This window comes from Leucoraja erinacea, chromosome 2 (assembly GCF_028641065.1).
Source record: "Leucoraja erinacea ecotype New England chromosome 2, Leri_hhj_1, whole genome shotgun sequence".
Classification (NCBI taxonomy): domain Eukaryota; kingdom Metazoa; phylum Chordata; class Chondrichthyes; order Rajiformes; family Rajidae; genus Leucoraja; species Leucoraja erinaceus.
In genome coordinates, this window is record NC_073378.1 from 40,418,175 (window position 1) to 40,438,824 (window position 20,650).

The 20,650-nt window shown below is 42.5% G+C and overlaps 1 protein-coding gene across 1 annotated transcript in view; it reads left to right on the forward strand.

Annotated features, from left to right (window-relative positions):
• The window catches only part of LOC129709149 (cilia- and flagella-associated protein 69-like), a 109,979-nt gene that overhangs the window by 21,047 nt on the left and 68,282 nt on the right, over positions 1-20,650 (forward strand). Inside the window, exons 4-11 of the mRNA XM_055655301.1 lie at positions 214-323; positions 10,023-10,099; positions 13,100-13,198; positions 13,342-13,503; positions 13,850-14,027; positions 17,088-17,211; positions 18,505-18,553; positions 19,858-19,979. Coding sequence (XP_055511276.1) covers positions 214-323; positions 10,023-10,099; positions 13,100-13,198; positions 13,342-13,503; positions 13,850-14,027; positions 17,088-17,211; positions 18,505-18,553; positions 19,858-19,979 — 921 coding nt within the window. The remainder of the gene's footprint in view (positions 1-213; positions 324-10,022; positions 10,100-13,099; positions 13,199-13,341; positions 13,504-13,849; positions 14,028-17,087; positions 17,212-18,504; positions 18,554-19,857; positions 19,980-20,650) is intronic.

Genomic DNA, 20,650 nt, shown 5'->3' on the forward strand with positions numbered 1-20,650 from the left:
AACCACGTGTTGAGGGGACGGGACCCCTTGGTCTAGTAATAATTACTAAAAACAGGTTAGGAAATGCTATGATTGATAATTTAAGTATTTCAAACAGGCTAGACAATGTTCCTCATGACAAATTTTCACACTGAGCTGAACGTTGGTGATTTTCATTATTTGTTGTTAAAAAAAAAAAGAAGTTTGATGCCTTAATATCATTTTTGTAAAAAGCCAATTAAAGACTTGGTTCAAGTCTTTAAAATTCTTAATCTTTGTGCAGAAAAAGTAAAAGATCAGATTGCTTATGTAGAGCCAATTTGTAACATCCTCGAATTGTGTGGGTAAGTGATTTATATTTCATTTATTTTTTTAGTATAAAATTAACTAGATTCAGATTCCAGATATTTGATTCAAAGTCTGTGAATTAAAACATGCTCATAATTTTGACCCAAAATGCTACATGAGTGCACCAATAATTAGATTATTGGATATGAAGATATTTTAATTTTTAATTTTCCAGAAAATAAATCATTTGCCAACAAAAATAATTGATTTGAATTGGCAGATGCTATGATTGTGTAACCAGAAATATGTAATTTAGTCAAATTTTGTACAATGAAGCTGGCCATGCATACTAGAAGAGGAGAGCAAGAACGTTGATTTACCAATGGTTGGGTAGTTTAAAAAAAATGTTTGTCTCTCAAGGCGTTTGGACAGTTCAAAGTTGTCTTTTAGATAATTAATTTGCATTGCCTGGAAAGCGATGTTCAACAGGTTATCGTACACAATTTCCAATATCTTCAATGAGATACCACCACCTAACACATTTTTCCCTGACAATTTTCCAGCTTAACGAAAGGACTATTCCATTCTTGAATGATTCCTTGGTCTATCATCTTCACCAACCACTTCTCATCGCACTTTCCAATGCAGCTATAAGAGAAGCAACAGTGACCCAGTCATTCCAGATGAAGCAGTGATTCACTTGCCCTACTTCCAATCTAATCTATTGCATTTTGTGCTGACAATGTGGTCTTCTTTCCATTATATAAACCAAATGTAGATTGCTTTGCAGAACACCTCTGATCACTCATTAAGGGCAACCAGATGCCTCCTTCCCACACCCATTCTGATCTATATGTCTATGACCTCCTGCATTGTTCTAACAAAGACAAATTTAGCAGCAGCTCGGATTTTCATTTCACAGTACTAATGCATCCCTGTTTGTTTTCTCTCCCCCAAACTAATCTCACTAATCTATTAAGCAGACCACTCAGTGAACTTGGACAACCCTATCCTCACCTTATCCAGGATATTCTCTTGCTCCTATCTATCCAGCCACCAATGCTTTTGCAATTCATTTTCTCACATTCCAGTCCCGGTGGCCTGAAATTATGATTTTATTTCTCTTCCCACAGATTCCAGCCTCTTTTTTGTTTTTATATTGTATTTTTAGTATTTGCAACATGTTGATTTTCAAAATTTCAAGAGAATATTGCCACATGGTGGCCAAATAATCTAGTTACAGTACAATAATCTATATACAGTTCCCTCCATAATATTTGGGGCAAAGGCCCATCTGTACTACACAATTTGAAATTTGTAATAGAAAAAATTACACGTGGTTAGTGCACACTATCAGATTTTAATAAAGGCCATTTGTATAATTTTGGTTTCAGCATGTAGAAATGAAAACAGTGTTTATACATAGTCCCCCCATTTCAAGGCACCGTAATGTTTGGGACACGTGGCTTCACAGGTGTTTGTAATTTCTCAGGTGTGTTTAAATGCCTCCTTAATGCAGGAAAAAGAGAGCTCTCAACACCTAGTCTTTCCTCCAGTTTTTCCATCACCTTTGGAAACTTTTATTGCTGTTTATCAACATGAGGACCAAAGTTGTGCCAATTAATGTCAAATAAGCCATTATGAGACTGAGAACAAGAATAAAACTGTTAAACATCAGCCAAACCTTAGGCTTACCAAAATCAATTGTGTGGAACATCATTAAGAAGAAAGAGAACACTGGTGAGCAAAGGGACTGGCAGGCCAAGGAAGACCTCCACAGCTGATGACTGAAGAATTCTCTCTAAAATAATGAAAAATCCCCAAACACCTGTCCGACAGATCAGAAACACTCTTCAGGTGTGTAGAGCTATTAACACATACTCCAAGTAAAGATCCAACAAGTTTATTGGCATTTAATAAAGTTACACAGCATGTGGACATCACTGTAACTGTATCTCGACTGACAGCTTGTGTCTGGAAACGTTAGTATTAAATGGTGAGTACAAGGTAAAACCCGGACTGGATTATAGATCTGAGTGGTGTGTAACATATGTGTGTTAGTACTGGTGAACATATAGGTAGAGCAGATCGAAATCTTTCCTCTTAAGAAAATACAAATATATATGTGAGTAATCAAGTTTAACTGGCGTTTATAAGATTAGGCAGTCGCTTCTGCACTAGAGCAGGTTAAGCATAGTCCCCATATCAAAGGGTAGGTTTGCAAATGTGACCCGCACGCGTACGGTATAAGCTCGCATCTCCAACCTTTACCGGTGAAAACTGTGAGACTGGGGCCTGTTGGAACACCGGAGATCCGAGAGACGGGTGAGGTGAGACTGGAGACGAACACCAACCGTGGTGACGAGAAGGCAGGATACTTGCTGGGCGCAGACTCCGCAAACGGACGCCGGGCCCGGGAAGGGAGTTTATCAGTCATACGGTGACACAGTCCAGGAACATCTGGGTACGGGATCGTGGGTTGCAGTTCCTTCACTGGTAGATGGTGTTGACGGTATCGCCGGTAAGTCCCTCCATTTGAATTGACCATGTACGAACATTGTTCTGGTGCAGGGCTGCGGATTAAACCAAGGCGAACATGACCCTTGTCAGTTTGAAGTCGTACAACTTGACCACTTGCCTGCTTGTTTTGTAGTACGAATGTTTCTGGATCGCGCGCTTATTGCTGAAGTTGTGCTTGAATTACCAATTGCTTGCGAACCTGTGGCTGAAGTAGATGCTTGGGTACAGGCAGTGTGGTACGGGTCTGCCTTGACACGAGGCGTTGGGCAGGAGACCCTAACACTGGGTCGCGGACAATGTTTCTTAAGTTGAGCAAGTCCAGGTAAATAGCAGATTTTGCCAAATGAGATCTTTCCATCACCTGTTTGGCACTACGGACTGCCCGCTCGGCCAGCCCGTTCGATTGAGGAAATTCAGGACTGCTGGTAATGTGACGAAAGTCCCATCTTTCGGCAAAATGCTTGAAGCATTGGTGAACTGGCTTCCATTGGTTTCATGGCCAGACCGTGAATTGAAAAGTATCGTGCTTGTTTTTGAACCACCACTACTGAAGTGGGGCTGGGAAGCAGATCGATCTCAAACCAGACCGAGTACGAGTCAACCAGAACCAGGTATTGTTTACCACGCCATTCAAAAATGTTTGTTGTCAGTGTGGACCATGGTAGGGCAGGGACAGGGTGAGGGAGAAACGGCTGCTTGGGTTGATGGGGCACCAGGCTATTGCAGATCACGCAGGCTTCCACCTGTTCCCGTATAAACTCGGTCATTCCAGGCCAGAAAAACATGCTCTTGGCTCGAAGAATGGTTTCCTTGATGCCGGGATGTCCCCTGTGGACAGTCGAAATATTTGTCTCGTAAAGCAGATGGAATGACACACCAATCACACCGTCCTGGAGCACAAGCTCATCATGGACCGGGAAGTACGGGCGTATGGCAACAGGTACCTTGTGCTGTTGATCCGGCCAGCCATGCCCGATGAAGTAGGACATGGACTGCAGGGGCTGGTGGTCTGTTTCAACAGTCACAGTCTTTCCAAAAATAAAGTATTTGAATTTTTCACAGGCGAAAACCACTGGCAGTAGTTCATTCTTGAATTGAGCATAGCGTTGCTCAGTCTCGGACATTGGACGAGAGGTATATGCCACAGATCTGTTGTCACCTTCACTGGTGCTCTGAAGATAGGCAGCACCCAATCCATACTATTTGGCATCATAGGTTAGCATTACAGGCAGCTTCACATCAAAGTAAGCCAGAGTTGGGGCATAGGACTAACAGGAGGTGACCAATCTGCATGGCAGGGACTGACAGGAAAGGAGACCAATCTGCATACGCGCAGTTTTAAAGATTTTTAAAGCTTAATAACTTTTAATATATACTATCGATCGGAACAAAACTTGTTGCCCTTGTAGCACAGGAGAATGGCGAGTAAAGTGGTGAAAAGTCGTAGCTCTATCGCATACCATATTTGCGCAAACAGAAAAAACGCAAAACCGGATGAGCACAAGATCAGAGTTTTAGTTATGTACAGCTTAAAAAGGTAGCAAGGAGCTGGAGATTTGGTGAGCTCTGTAACGAACTTATTGGAGACAGACTAGTGTGCGGTCTTACTTGTGATAAACTAAGAAAAAAACTTATTCGCGACCCTGACTTAACTTTGGATAAGGCTGTCTCCATTTTGCGGGCATTATAACACCAGAATGCTAACTGATGCACAGCGATCAACCTTGGGTATCGATGCTGTTCAGGCTGGGTTCTAAAGACAATGTAAGCCTGATATCGCGATGAGAATGCAGCTTGATAAGCCTGCGATTTGATTTATTACCGATAGCACTAATTGTGGAGGCATTTACGCTGCTAAGAGGGGGAAATGTCTCGCTTTCGGTCAAATCTGTCATGGCTGCAAAAGACGTAATCATTTTTGGAGATGCTGCAGATCCACGCAACGAGTTCACAACAAAGAGAAGACAAAAAAACACGCACATCAGCTACATTCCAAACCACTGTCCGATCCATCTGATAGCAGCACTGAAGAGATACCTAACGTCGACGCATTCAAAATACTGTGAATGCCAAGCAACTAAAAGGATGCAATGCCACCCTATTGGCGTGCGGTGGCAGTGAAGGCAATCCTCTCAGAAGGGTAAAGCTGCAGTGCCACCAAGGGGAACAGACATAGGTTGCCGTTCTCTGTCGTGAAAGCTAATGTGGTACCTCTACCAGGAATAGAAGCCTGCAAAGATATGGGGCTAGTTTCGTTTAGCAAGGTCGTTCATCAGCTATCTCGAATACCTGATTCAACACAGCAAATCCTCACTGATTACCACAATCTCTTCACAGATTAACTTGGAAAGCTACCAGTAGAATATTCAATGACTCTGGACCCAGAAGTGAGACCCATTCGTCCTGCACATCGCATTCCCATTGCTATGCGGGACCAGGTCAAGGTTGAATTGGACAGAATGCAAGCATTGGGGGACATCTCGCCTGTTCAGGAACCAACCTATTGGGTGACCTCGATGGTAGCTACCACCAAAAAGAACAAACCAGAGATTTGTATTTGCATCAACCCCAGAGACCTGAACGTTGCCCTGAAAAGACCACATCAACTCATGCGCATGGTAGAGGAAGTAGCTGCCTGCACAGGAAAAGCGACGATATTCTCTATGCTAGATGCTAAGAACTCTTTCTGGCAAATTCTTCTGGACCACAAATCATAAATGCTTACCACCTTCAGCACTTCTTTCGGCCGCTACAGGTTCTTACGGATGCCATTCAGAAATTAACCCGGCCAGTGAGGTATTCCAACGCAATATGGAACAAATTGTCGACGGACACTGCTGTGCGATCATCGTCGACAATATTATCCTTGTGGGCAGAGACATGAAAGAGCATGACGACAACTTAAGAAAGGTGCTCGAATGTGCCTGGGAGGTGCACTCAAAATGTAATCCTCACAAGTGTAAGTTCCGCGTCAACCAGGTGAGCTACGTGGGACATATTTTTACAAGTGACGGCCTCAAAGCCGATCCTTCAAAGACAGCGCCCATCAGTGAGATGACGATTCCAACAGATGTCACCAGCCTGCAGAGATTTCTGGGCATGGTCAACTACCTAGGGAAATTAATTCCCAACTTCAATGAGCTCTCGGCTCCCCTACGGCAACTTAAGGCCCTGTCCCACTTACATGTCCTTGGCACGCTAATTACGCGACCTTGTCGTCGCATTGAGGCACGACGGTCCCGCGCGAGTCGCGCGCATCTTCATGCGCCCGCACAGCCATCTGGAGCGCGTGATGTAATTTGAAGATAGGCAATAAATGCAGGAGTAACTCAGCGGGACCGGCAGCATCTCTGGAGAGAAGGAATGGGTGATGTTTCGGGTCGAGACTCTTCAGTCTGAAAGAAGGGTCTTGACCCGAAACATCATCCATTCCTTCTCTCCAGAGATGCTGCCGGTCCCACTGAGTTACTCCAGCATTTTCTGTCTGTCATCAATTTTCTTGGTCCCGGTCTGGGAGTAGAATTGGGGGCAGATCAGGACCACAACGGCCGTGAGCCCAGGCTGAGTTCTACGATCGTTTGCCTGCTTTTGATGCTGTTGTAGGTGAGACGTTGCATCGCGCCAGGGTCTTGGGCCTGTCACACTTTGGCCGTCAGTTACGCGACAGCCCGTTGGCACACGAAGATTTCATTCGGTACAAAATCACGGAGCGCCAAGCGATACCGCGCACAACTCCATACCCCTCCGCGCTTCTCAGTCGGACCGGCCCCGCGCGGCCACACGATGCCCGTGCGCCTCAACGTGACGAAGAGGTCGCGTAATTTGCGTGCCAAGGACACGTAAGTGGGACAGGGCCTCCTCTCACAAAGACACTGCCTGGTCATGGCACGAGCAGCAGCAACGTGCTTTTGACACACTGAGCAACAGATGTCATGTCCTACTGTGTCCTATTTCTACGTCAATCAGCCAGTCATGCTTACCTGCGACGCTTCTCAGTACAGCCTTGGCACCTGCAGGGAGAAAAGCCTGTCGCCTATGCTTCCAGGACAATGATGGACACTGAGACTAGATACGGACAGATCGAAAAGGAATTGCTGGCAGTGGTCTTTGCGTATGCCGAGTTCAACGACTACATCTTTGGCAAACTGGTAATCATAGAAACCGATCACCAGCCTCTGGTAACAATCCTAAACATTCACACGGCTCCGGCAAGACTGCAAAGGATGATTCTAAGGCTCCAGAAGTATGATATTACTCTCCTTTACAAACACGGAAAACACATGTACCTGGCCGATACTCAGTCTCGGACTCCAAGGAAAAACACTGCCCAACACACAACTGAGAAGAACACATTCGATGTCATGGTGGTTGACCACATTCATCCATCTCATCTGAAAGACGTGGTGACACACACGGCAGAAGACGCTACTCTAAAGACGCTCACCTCGATAATTAAACATGGATGGCCCAGCAAGCAGCACATGCTTCCGCCCACTATTCGGCACTTTCCCCACTAGAAACGAACTAACCATTCATGATGGGGTCATTAAGAAGGGCCACAAGGCAGTGATCCCGATCTCATTCCAACAGGAGTGCTTTGACGCCGTACACAGGGGACATCCCGGTTCAGAAGCCACTATGCAAAAAGCAAAGTGCATGTTTTTCTGGCCTTCAATGATGGATAATCGGTGAAGGCCAGATTAGGAAAAGGGGAGATGCAACGAGACCTGGGTGTCATGGTACACCAGTCATTAAAAGTAGGCATGCAGGTGCAGCAGGCAGTTGAGAAAGCGAATGGTATGTTAGCATTCATAGCAAAAGGATTTGAGTATAGGAGCAGGGAGGTTCTACTGCAGTTGTACAGGGTCTTGGTGAGACCACACCTGGAATATTGCGTACAGTTTTGCTCCTAATCTGACGAAAGACATTCTTGCCCTAGAGGGAGTACAGAGAAGGTTCACCAGACTGATTCCTGGGATGTCAGGACTTTCATATGAAGAAAGACTGGATAGACTCGGCTTATACTCGCTAGAATTTAGAAGATTGAGGGGGGATCTTATAGAAACTTACAAAATTCTTAAGCGGTTGGACAGGCTAGATGCAGGAAGATTGTTCCCGATGTTGGGGAAGTCCAGAACAAGGGGTCACAGTTTAAGGATAAAGGGGAAATCTTTTAGGACCGAGATGAGGAAAACATTTTTCACACAGAGAGTGGTGAATCTCTGGATTTTTCTGCCACAGAAGGGAGTTGATGCCAGGTCATTGGCTATATTTAAGAGGGAGTTAGATGTGGCCCTTGTGGTAAAGGGATCAGGGGGTATGGAGAAAAGGCAGGTACGGGATACTGAGTTGGATGATCAGCCATGATCATATTGAATGGCGGTGCAGGCTCGAAGGGCCGAATGGCCTACTCCTGCACCTATTTTCTATGTTTCTATGTCCACTCAGAGACGTGCCACTCTTCCCACCTCAAAGCAACTGCTACAGCCACACAAATACGAGCCACTTGTAGATCAGGCTCAACTGCACAATAAAACGCTGACACCAAAGGCTACGATCGATCAAGCCGACCACTCAAACTATTGATGGAAGGACAGACCGCCAGGCTACAAACCCAGAAAGGATATGTTTGCATGGACACTGTCAAGAAGACATGCCAGGAGTCAAGATCCTGTCTGGTTCAGTCTGAAGGAAGTTTCTCCAGAAGGAGCCGGAGACGCATCCTACGGGTAATTGAGCCGGTGCCATCGTAGCAAATCCCATATGATCCTATGGATGATCCGGATGACATGATGAGGACAGAAGATTGTAATGCTCTTCTAAATGATAGACACGTGACAGCAAACCGTGAGCAGTTTTGGGATCAGGAGCCTGCCTCTACATCGGTGCCAGTGTAGAAATCACCCATAAAGCCACCCGTCCAGAAATCGCCTGGGAAGCCTGTGCCGGTTGCGAAATCGCCTATGAAGACATCGCCTGTGAAGTTTGTGCAGGAGGCGGCATCACCTGTAAGGAGTACCACAGAGAGGCCGTACCGGACGCGTGCAAGACGGGTCTGCAATCCGAATCCCACATACAAAGACTATGCCTAATGTGTTTTTTCAGACTATAACTGACATCACTATACTGTATTTTGCGTTACTTTATTCTCCGCTGCTTTGCTGTAGTTTTTTGTTACATTTTCATATCTGTACACATTACGTATGTGCATGCTTAGTGTTTAGTTTATGGGGCAGTAGCTACAGAAGGAGGATGTAGATCAATCACTATATTACTGATCTGATCCATGCCCGGTTTTGCTAACCCAATCCATGATCCATGGATGATTTTCACAATGCCATCTTGTGCTATTTGGCTAGCTGGGCAAGGCAGTCAGTTTTGATAAGGATGTAAATACATGGAGGCTTTTGTGCAGTGTCTGACTTTTATATGGATATTAAAGAACTGTATATGAAGTTACACGACTTGTTGTTTCACTACTTCATACAGGTACTGGCTCACTTATCTTCATTGATGATACAACTGCTGATGGTAGCATAATGAATTCTGAAGTGTATAGACACATCCTAATGTAGCATATTACTCAAGTTCAAACAAATGCCTCAAAACCCAGTGACTGGCGATGATGTCCATGAATCGTAGACTTCAAGCAGTCATTGCATGCAAAGGATATGCAACAAAATACTAAACATGACTCCTTTCATTTACATGACATTGCTGTGTCCCAAACATTATGGTGCCCTGAAATGGGGGAACTATGTATGTAACTATGTTGTAATTTCTACATGGTGAAACCAAAATGTATAAAAATTGCCTTTTTGTGGAGTACAGAGGCAAATAAATAAACGATGGGTGTTTGTCCCAAACGTTATAGAGGGCACTGTAAGTATCAATCATAGACTGATAGAGAGATATCATTAAAATAGACCCTTCAGCCAACTGATGATCAACCATAAATTTACATTAATCCTGCATTAATCTTACTTTAAAATAATTAAAAATGAATGTGGGCATTCAATGGGAAAAGTTGATATTGAAATGTAAGCATTAGTAAAATAAATGAGTATGGCATGTGCAATAGATTCTGTGATGTTAGCATGTGCCTTTGATGTAAGCTTTGTCATTGATTTAAAGGGTAAACATTATTGAATAAAGTAGAATAATTAATGTCTGCATTATCTTAATTTTATGTTTAAAACATTGTTATCTGGAATTTCTCCGCTTGATTTCATCAGCTTACCTTTTCTCATGGAGAAATCAACTGACGAACCAAACTTTGCCCAAGTTGTGTCTGAATCTATTTCACAAATGGGTAAGTTAATACGATCATATGTTGCCAAGTGAAACAAGACCTGATTTCTGAAAAAATGTGCATAGAACATAGAAAGAAACAGCACATTCCAGCCACCTACCTGTGTAGGTACAAATTTGTGCCCAGGATATCTGCTTTTAACTTTCCCGTTGTCATCTTAAAGCTACACCCTATACTTACACATGTGCAAGCATTTTATCATGAGAACATGTAGCTCCTCTGTATAAATATCAATGCCAACAAAAAACTATTATTAAACACCTTTTGTACTATCAAACCATTCCTTATCATGTAACCTTCCAAGAGTGTAGACCAGTCAATCATTTGAAATTTCCAGTGTAACAGATATTTAGCACTTTGCCTTAAAAAAACACACCCAAGATTTGCAATCTATTAATTTCAGTGGTAAGATAGAAACATAGAAAATAGGTACCAGGAGTAGGCTATTCGGCCCTTCGAGCCTGCACCGCCATTCAATATGATCATGACTGATCATCCAACTCAGTATCCAACTCAGTTTTTCCTCTACTTGCTAAATTTTTGTAAGGTGTCCTTGAGACTCTTGAAAGGCGCCCATAAATAACATTTATTATTATTATTATTAGTATCCTGTACCTGCCTTCTCTCCATAACCCCTGATCCCTTTAACCAAAAGGGCCACATCTAACTCCCTCTTAAATATAGCCAATGAACTGGCCTCAACTACCTTCTGTGGCAGAGAATTCCATAGATTCACCACTCTCTGTGTGAAAAATGTTTTTCTCATCTCGCTCCTAAAAGACCGCCTCCTTATCCTTAAACTGTGACCCCGTGTTCTGGACTTCCCCAACATCTGGAAAAACCTTCCTGGATCTAGCCTGTCCAACCCCTTAAGAATTTTGTAAGTTTCTATAAGATCACCCCTCAATCTTCTAAATTCTAGTGAGTACAAGCCAAGTCTATCCAGTCTTTCTTCATATGAAAGTTCTGCCATCCCAGGAATCAGTCTGGTGAACCTACTCTGAACTCCCTCTGTAGCAAGAATGTCTTTCGTCAGATTAGGAGACCAAAACTGTACACAATACACCAGGTTTGGTCTCACCAAGACCCTGTACAACAGTGGTCATTAAAATGAGACTATTCAGTGGTCATAAAAATTAGAGAGATGATCCGGTGTGTACTGGGGCAGTGCCAACAGTCAGATGGTTGGAACTTGGTAAGATTGAGCCATTCATCAGAAGTCTCAGGTGATTAAAAGGTCGCTGGTCTAAATCGAGTGCAGGCAAAGGATAAACAGGCCCTTTGGGGAGATTAGTGGATTGGGCTTTGGGGAACAGAAAATGGTGAGGTGATGGTACTACGAGGCAGTCGTGGAGGACAGCAATAAAATAACATGAAGCCAATGCTTGGATCTGTCAAAACCTAGCAGTCCTGGGAATGCCTTGCAACATTTGCTCCTGGGACAATTTAGTCTAATTTCCACCTCAATGTTGATAAAGAAGCATTTGCATGAGGAATAAAGTAATATGCTAAAGTAATATTAGACTTGCAAGAATGCATGTCAAATGCAGCAAATTGCATTGCAGGGAAGTAGTCACCGGAACTTAAGGTGTGACGCACACTGACTTGGTAAAGGTCGTTATTGTATTTCACAACATGGTATACAGTATCTGTTTTCAATTATGTGGTCCTGCTATTTTCAGTGCTACACACTCTAATTATTTGCAGTACAGAAATACTGTATGTCATTCAGCTGCTTGTGCTTCACTGAAGCCTTTGTCACTGCTGGATTTAATGCCATCAATGTACCATTCATTTTCTTTCTCAATCACATTCTTCTCTAGCTTCTATGCTTCTATTCTATAATTTGATTAACTGCTCCCAGATTATAGTACATTTAACATTATGCTACAGTTGTTTGACCTTCACTCACAGAATTGCTGGTCAACAACTAACAAAGGGACATTTTTACACCAATGTGTGTTTAAGAAATAAACACGTAAAATCTAATGATTTGAAAGTTGAAGAGAAACATTTGAAAATATTAGAACATAATAAATGGCACAAGGAGCAGCATAATAACCCGCTCTATGGGCTCAACACTACTTTTGAGCTCTTTCCCATACCCTATAACTACTGTTCAAGTACCAATCAGTCTCCCAATCATTTATATTCAATGACACCCTTCCAATATCAGTGGAGTACAAAGAGTCACACTCTCAAAGAAAATTAATCTTTCCTCATCTACAACTCAAATAGCTGATTCGCGTTCCTGAAACAATGCTTCCTGCTTCTTGATATTCCTTCTCAGATATACTTCCATTCGATTTCTACCCTGTCAATCTCAGAATCCTATTTGTCTCATCTCATTCTACTGCACTTTGATAAGTATAATTCCACCCCTAATCAATTTTTCATCCAATATAAACTACTTCATCCCAGGAATCAATCTGTGAACTACTCTGCAATGTCCCCAAAACGAGTATATCGTTGCTGCAAATGGAGACCAAATTCCTTGTAGTACTCCAGGTTCTATCTCACAGGCCCTTTGTAAAGTTGTAAAGTCCCTTGCGGTAAGGCAAACATTTGATATGTCTTCCTAATTAAATGCTATATCTGCATGCTAACGTTTTGTGCTCCATCTATTTGGACTAATGCAGGAATCAAATATATTTACTTTGGTGGACACAGTTGATGTTTGTTGCTAATATTGCTCATTTTTGCCATGGAAGATAACTAAGTTTACTAACAAAGTTTACTTACTAGCTTTGATAGACCTTTGATCCATCTGGGCTCCATATGTCCACTATTATTTGGTGTATCTAACATCCCAGGACAAGCTTAGATTGGAATATTTTCTAAGATTTAATAAGTATGGAAATTGAGTACACCAAAAAATGTCCACCAAAGTAGTCATGCATAGAAACTACTGTAAGTAAAGTTATTGGAGTCCAGATAATAATTTATAATTTAAAAAAAGGATTAATTTCTAAATAGTAATTTTTACAAATTTTCTCGCAGGATACCTTCTGAGGATACCTAACACAGAGATCCGGTTGCAAATTTGTGATTCCATCATGAATCTATTTTGCAAAGAATCTCCCAGAAAGGAAGTTGAAGGTATTTTACTTTTGTTTAAGTAATGTAAATCTGATGTATCCTTGTTATTGCAAATCTTGTTTCAATGTCCACCTTCCTTGAATTTGTGTAGTCTTAATTGGATGCAAAAATAATTCTTATCAAAAGATTTTTGCTCTTTATAGCTTTTCAAGGATTCTTTCCAACAAGTAGGAGCTACAATATCCAAATGATTGAAGAGAGTGGCGTGGTAGAAACTTTGGTCATGGGTCTCACCCTAGTTGAAAACGAAATGAAAGTAAAGTTAAAAATAATCCAGGCCTTGCAATGTCTTTCGTCCTCATCTGGTAGGTATATACTGAATTATATAAAGTAGTGCACTTGTGTTTACCTAGTAATTACAATGTGTTTCCAGAATCAAGTGTGCTAATTCAATAAGTTCTGAAAGGGGTGATTACATACTGTGCTGACGTTAGTTGATCATTAAGATGCCATGTGAATATGGTGGAATCGGATAAGAAAGGAAGGTGGAGGGTCAAATGTAAAAGCCCAAAGAAGCTGGACCAATGTGGTAGGCAGGTGGGGGAGGAGAGGGGAAGGGAGTGGGGGGGGGGGGGGGGCCATTTGCCGGAATCAGATATACATTGTTATGATTAATTTATAATAACATTGGATCTTCTTTTCTGATTGCAGTGATGAACTGTAATTTGATGTTGAATGCGCAAGCAGCAAACAAAATCTGCCGCAGTATGAATGATCCAGATCCATCTGGACAACTTTTGTTTCTGTCATCTGAGATCTTATGGAACTTACTGGAAAAGGCTTCCAAAGGAGAACTTGTTAATCAGCTGAGAGATTTTGAGTGTATGCAGTGAGTATTTACCCAAATGTAAATAATAATTCATATTCTCGCTTCGGGTGATGGCTGAAATATTGTTTATTAGAAATTGTCTTATTTCCATGTATTTGATCGACATGATCCAGAGTCTAATATAAAAAGGTAATCTGGACATATCTATAGCAGTTACATGAAAGCAGCCATGATTTCAAACTACAGAAAAACCAGCAAATTTAAAAGTTAAGGAACATAAAAATTGACAGGAAAAGGCCCTTCGGCCCACGAAGATAGACACAAAATTCTGGAACAACTCAGTGGGACAGGCAGCATCCCTGGATAGAAGGAACGGGTGAGAACTTTCTTCAGACTTCTGAATTTCATTTGGGTCAGTTGCCTTCCACAGATTTACTCTCAGGAAGCTTGGTTTTATATCTGCCACAGTAAATGTAGATACAGGCACACCCAAGACTGGGGTGGGTGATGTTGCCCCACTTAACCTCTGTTCAAAGTTGGTTTAGAATGCATTGAGTTAATTGCAGAGGGACCCATTGTTGACAGTGATACTGTCAATCTTTGCTTTGTAGCGTGCAAGACGTGCCACAATCTACAACTATCTGTTATATTGCCCGGAACTCCACCTTGGTCTGGAATTCCTTCTTGGCATCCTTAAAGTCTCTGCAGAGGTCGTAGATAGATTTTGGAGGCCACTCGGGATCATTTGATGAATGTTGCAGACTTGGGCTTCACCTATCGTCTATTTTGATACACAGTCCTGGATACCGTGGATGTGTCAAAAACGCTGATGAAGTCTGTGCTTTCAGACTGGAATTTCCTTGCTAAATGTGTAATGTGGTACAGTGGCACAGCTAATAGAGCTGCTGTCTCACAGTGCCAGAGGCCCGGGTTCAATCCTGACATTGAGTGCTGTTTGTGTGCAGTTCTTCCTGTGAATCCATCTGTTTCCTCCAGGTTCTCCTTTTTCCGCTCAAATCCCAAAGACATGTAGGTTTATAACTGGCCTCTGTAACTTGCCCCTAGCATAAAGAGAAGAGAAAGTGGGATAACATAGAACTTGTGCGATGGGTGGTCAGTCTTCTTCTTGCGTATGGCGTGCAGAGCCTAAAGTCGTAGATCAAGGGTAGACATCCAGGCCAGGACTGCATCAGTAACAGGGTGGATGACTTTGATGCCACCAGGGGAAAGCCTCAGTGAGTAGTCATTCACGATGTGTGGGATGGTCTGGTCTGTTTGTCCGCAGTCACGAGCAGGGCTGTCTGTCATCCCCCACTTATGCAGGCTGTTCTTGCATGGAGGGTGCGGATTCTGTTCAAGGTTAGCCATTGCTTGCGATGGAGGTCAAAACCCGGTGGTTTCACTGTGGGGTCTGTGATGTCCTCCCCGTTGTTGGTGTTGGCATCTTTCCAGGCTCTGCGCCACTCAGTCTTGGAGTCAAAGTCTTCCAGGGATTTAACGGAAGACCAGAAGGGTTTGCGGGACTTCTGGCGCATGTTGAGCAGATTGTTCAAGTCAGCATGGATGGGAAGGTCATGGTTAGGCTCGATGGTGCACCAATCTTTCAACATCCGCTCCCTTCTTCGTATGCTGGGATGGGCGATATGAGAGAGGACAGGGAGCCACTGCAAAGGTGTTGACTTAAGCCTCCCTGTGATGACCCGCATTGCAGAGTTAAGGACAGTGCCAACTCTTTTGGTGTGGCAGCTATTAGCCCAAGCTGTTGAGCAAAACTCGGCTGTTGAGTCGACTAGGGCTAAGCTTGAGGTACGGAGGGTGTGTGCATTGGATCCCCAGCTGTTGCCTGCAATTTTCCTGATGATGTTGACCCTTGCTTTCAGTTTATCAGCCACCCTCTTCAGGTGTTCACGATAGGTGAGGGTGCGATCCAGGGTGACTCCGAGGTACTTGGGGAATTCTTCATTCTCTACCGGCTTACTCGGAGATTTGCATTGGCGAGCCGATTGCTGAGGTGAAAGGCAGTGACAGTTGTCTTAGATGGGTTAGGGCGAAGTCGCCAGAAGGTATATTCCTCCATCCCCTTCAAACCTCGGGTTAGCACTCTGCTGATATGCTCAAGGGCTGCTCCATGGTAGGCAAGGGCAAGGATATCTGTATATGCAAACTTCCTGGACGAGGTAGTTGGCATGTCACTCACATAAATGTTGAATAGTAGGAGCTAGGACAGAGCCCTGGGGGAGAGCATCATTCGGGGTCCTGGCAGAGCTGATCTTGTTCCCAACGAAACCCAAAATCTACGGTTGCTGAGGATGGATGAAAGGACGCGCATGGTAGTTTGGCACTTCAAGATTCTGTAAGCTTTCAGCAACAGACCATGTCTCCACACGGTGTCCTAAGCTGATCAGTCAGTGGTCATGGTGGACTTTGTGGGCCAGTTTCCTTCCTGTGCCTCTAAACTAAACTAAACTAAACCAAACCAAACCAAACTTGCACTAGGTTTCAAGTGATGTTTGTACAATGGGCTCTTTTTAAATTAATAAGGAAAAATGGCTGCTATTTGCATTTATCCAGCTTTAAAATATATTTTTTTGTTTATTTAGTGTATGCAATTGATTTTGGAGTTTTAAATAAAGATTTTTTTTTGAATGATTCTTGGATGTTTTTGAGTGTCATAAGCATTCACATATATCCAATCTTAGTGACAACTTTGACAGCTCGTGAGCCTGCATGCTAGTCTCACTGGCTATCGATGCCAATCTATGAGAATAGCTGGCTATTTATGCTGAGCCCTGTATTGCACTGGGTGATTCCATTATGCTTGGAACTGGCCCTCGGCACTACTCAGGAAGTAAATGCCTAATCTAAATACAGACCCAGGGTTAGCAGAATACTGTATCTGCTCAGATATCAACATACAGAAAATGTTGGAAACACTCAGCAGGTCATGCAGCAGGTCATGCAGCAAGAAAATCAGAGTTAACTTTTCAAGTCAGAAATCCTTTGTCAGAACTGGATTTTTCCAGCCTGTCCTTCAGTGTATGCATCATTTTCTGTTTTTTTCTGTTAGATTTTCTATTTCATGAATTTCCACCATTAATTTATTTCATTTTTCATTTTTAGTGCATTGAAAGAAGCTTTTTTGAATAAAATGATAAATGGTCATCGCCATTCTGACCGTCAACTGCGTAACGACTTACTAGTAATAGCCACAATTCTGGCAGAGAATCCATTAATTCCAATGGTTGTAAGTTTTATTGGCAAATGCAACTATAGATTTGTAACTGTTTTTTTTGTGAAATGGAGCAATCAAACATTTTCTTAATACAGGTGCACAACCTTTTATCCGGTGTTCCGGAAACCGAAAAACTCCGAAAACCGGCCATTTTTCCCCAGGATGTCGTCTGCACACCAAAGCTCGCGTTTGGCGCCAAAATTGACCCGAAACGACCCACGGTCAACCCAGGTCTGTACTACTGTCGCGGCTGCCTCCTCCCCGAAGACCGGGGAGACACTTAAACATCTGTAAATCATTGCTTAAATGTTAGTCAGTTAGATTGGAGGGCTTTTATGTGAAGAGGGGGGGGTGAAGGGGTAAACTTTAATTCTTAGTCCCCTACCTGGTCGGAGAGGCGGGGAGCGGTCAATGCCTTACCGGGTCGCCGTGCAGTAAGCTCCGCAGCGCTGTGGCCGCCAACTCCCAGCTGGGGTTGCGGGCGTTCGGCTGCGGGCGGCGCCGGTTGTAGCTCTGACCCCGGCAACTCTACCCCTGGCTGCGAGGCGCTCCAAATCCACCGCCACCTGCGGCCGGACGCCCGCAGCCCCAGCTCCGCGAATGTTGGGAGTCGGCGGCGTCGCAGCGCTGGGACACCAGCGGGGAGCGGGTAATGCCTTACCGGGTCACCGTGCGGTAAGCTCCGGAGCGCTGTGGCCGCCGACTCCCAACATTCGCGGAGCTGGGACTGCGGGCGTCCGGCCGCGGGCGGCGCTGGATTTGGAGCGCCTCGCAGCCAAGGGTAGAGTTGCCGGGGTCGGAGCTCCAACCGGCGCCGCCCGCGGCCGGACGGAGCCCCCAGCTCTGCGATGTTGGGAGTCGCCGACCAGGTAGGGGACTAAGAATTAAAGTTTCCCCCTTCACACCCCACCACCACCCCATAAAATCCCTCCAAACTAACTGACTAACATTTATGCAATGATTTATAATGATTCCCCGGTCTCCGGGGAGGAGGCAGCCGCTCCAGACTTTTCAAGCCGCCCGCGCTACCTACCTAATCTACGCTAAAAATCTTCCATTCGGAAATCCGAAAATGTCCGAAATCCGACAAGTGTCTGGTCCCAAGGCTTTCGGATAAAAGGTTGTGCACCTGTATACTTAAAATACATTTTTTGTAATTTGCTATTGCAAGTTCTTCAAATATAAAATAGTTGATTCATTTATTTTGTTTATTATAATCACCTCTTTTCACTGAAATAATATAGAAAAACTGTTTGGTTGAATCTTACTAATATTATTTTTCGTTCTACCATGTTTACATGACAGGAAACTGGCTTTACTAAGGAGCTAGTTGCGTTTGCTGTATTCCCTGAAGGTACGACTTTTCTGTTACTGAAAATTATCTGAAGATCTGTATCTAGTTTCCATTGACCAATGCTTCATTCACATTATAGTTTAGTGTATTGTCATGGGAAGTACAGTGAAAAGCTTTTGTTGGGTGCTATCCAGTCAGCAGCAAGACAATACACGATGTCCATATATCCGAATTTCAATAATGTAATTGAAAAGCCAATCGTCCCAACTTCCATTTTAGTTCCATTTAGTTTCAAAAAGTTGATGAAATGTTCCAATAGTTTAATTTGTTAATTTGTTATTTCAAAGATTTCTGAAGTTGGAAATTGGATATTTTCATGGGCCACTTAGGAAGCAAAGCAGTTTTGAACGTGTTGACCTTGAAAAGTCAAGGCTAATAAATAAACCAACAAAAAATGAGTGGTATATCTGATATAGCTGCACTAATCGGATAGTATTTCTAAGTGAACTGAAGGATACACATTGGTATGGAGATTAAAAGCCTTTCTAAAGAAAATCTGTAATGTTACACAAAAATTGGGAATGAGTTCCTTTTTTCCTTGACATTTTGAGAATTTTCCATCATTGTTATTTTAATGACATAATTTTTCTGTTTTCGTACATTTTATAGAAATTCCAAAATGCAACACCATTTAAACTACCTCAGAAAATGAGTTGTCCTTTTCAAAATAAAAAGTTTTATTAGTTCATGCAACATATCCATCATTGACAAGGCTAATATTTGATGCTCAGCATCCATTTCTTTGAGAATATGGTGGTGAACTTGAATAAGTTGAAGATGATAATTGTAAATCTTCCTGAAGTTGGAGATGGTTTACTCTGAAATTGCAGTTTTTTATTGGAAAAAATCTTAAAGAGTAGCTGCATTGCACCAAGTATATTGCAACTTCATTCTATCGTTAGTGGAGTAGTATTCAAGACAGGGTTGCAGTTAGACTACCTCTTTTGTCTTGAATGGTGTTTGATTTACTCCATTCTGTTCGAGCTGCACATTATTAAATCATACTCTTGAATTATGCCTTCCGGTGGTGGAAAGGCCAAATGGAGAAAGAGGCATGTCACTGTCCACAGAATACACAACCTTTTATTTGGTCATGACATTATTACTCCCCTGGCCAAAGTGACCAAAGAGACGATAAACCCATCACTTACCTGGTTAGATATACCTTGTTTTTTTGCAACTGGATGCCTACATAACAATTATAGAACAATTATTTATTGTCTGAAATATCAAATGGAAATTCTGAGGAACAGTATAAAACAAATGTAATGTCTTCCAGTAATGTGTATTTCCTTTTCTTTCAGTAATCAATGATAATCCATTGATTCGTGGCCTGAAAATCTCCTCCAAGAATGAAGACTTTGAAATGAAAAAGATATTTTTCCAGTTGCTTGTTGCTTTGACTAATGATCTTGCTTCCATACAGGTGAAATATTCTTGCCTAGAAAATCATTGACCTCAATAGAATGAATTTCAAAAGCAGGGTACAAAATATTGTCATGTGTATATAATCTGCTTAGTTCTACTATCCAGAAAGAAATTTCTAGAATATAAAATATAGATACTGACGAACTACATTGAACTTTGAAGCCACTGTTAAAATCAGTAAATAATTTTAATTGTGATTTTATTTTTCATTTACAAAGTACATGGATAACAATCAAAAACACTTTTTTTTTTTGCCAGTTCCAGTTTTGAGATACCAATAAAGAGGAAATAAAAATTTGATCAGTGATTTTTGTTTTGGTCTAGTTCTTTGACGTCTCCCACGTCATCTTGGTGTTTGATTTGACGTATCAACTAGTTGCTAATCGCTTTGAAGTTTTTACAACTGCAGTTTTTTCTTTGCTTTTCCATCTTTTTCAAGCAGCTTTTTCCATTTGCCTTTCCACCAGATACTTTTGTATCACATCCTGTTGTTTCTGTATCTTTTATTTTACCATTTATCAGCCTTGTTCAAAAATAAAAAAGGTAAAAAGCTAGAAGTACAGTCTAGAATCAGAAATGTGGAAACCTTTGGTGATATTTCTGATCAGGAAATCTTTTGAAGACTTCAATTTGGGTTGCAATATATTGAACTGGAAAGTTATGGTTTAT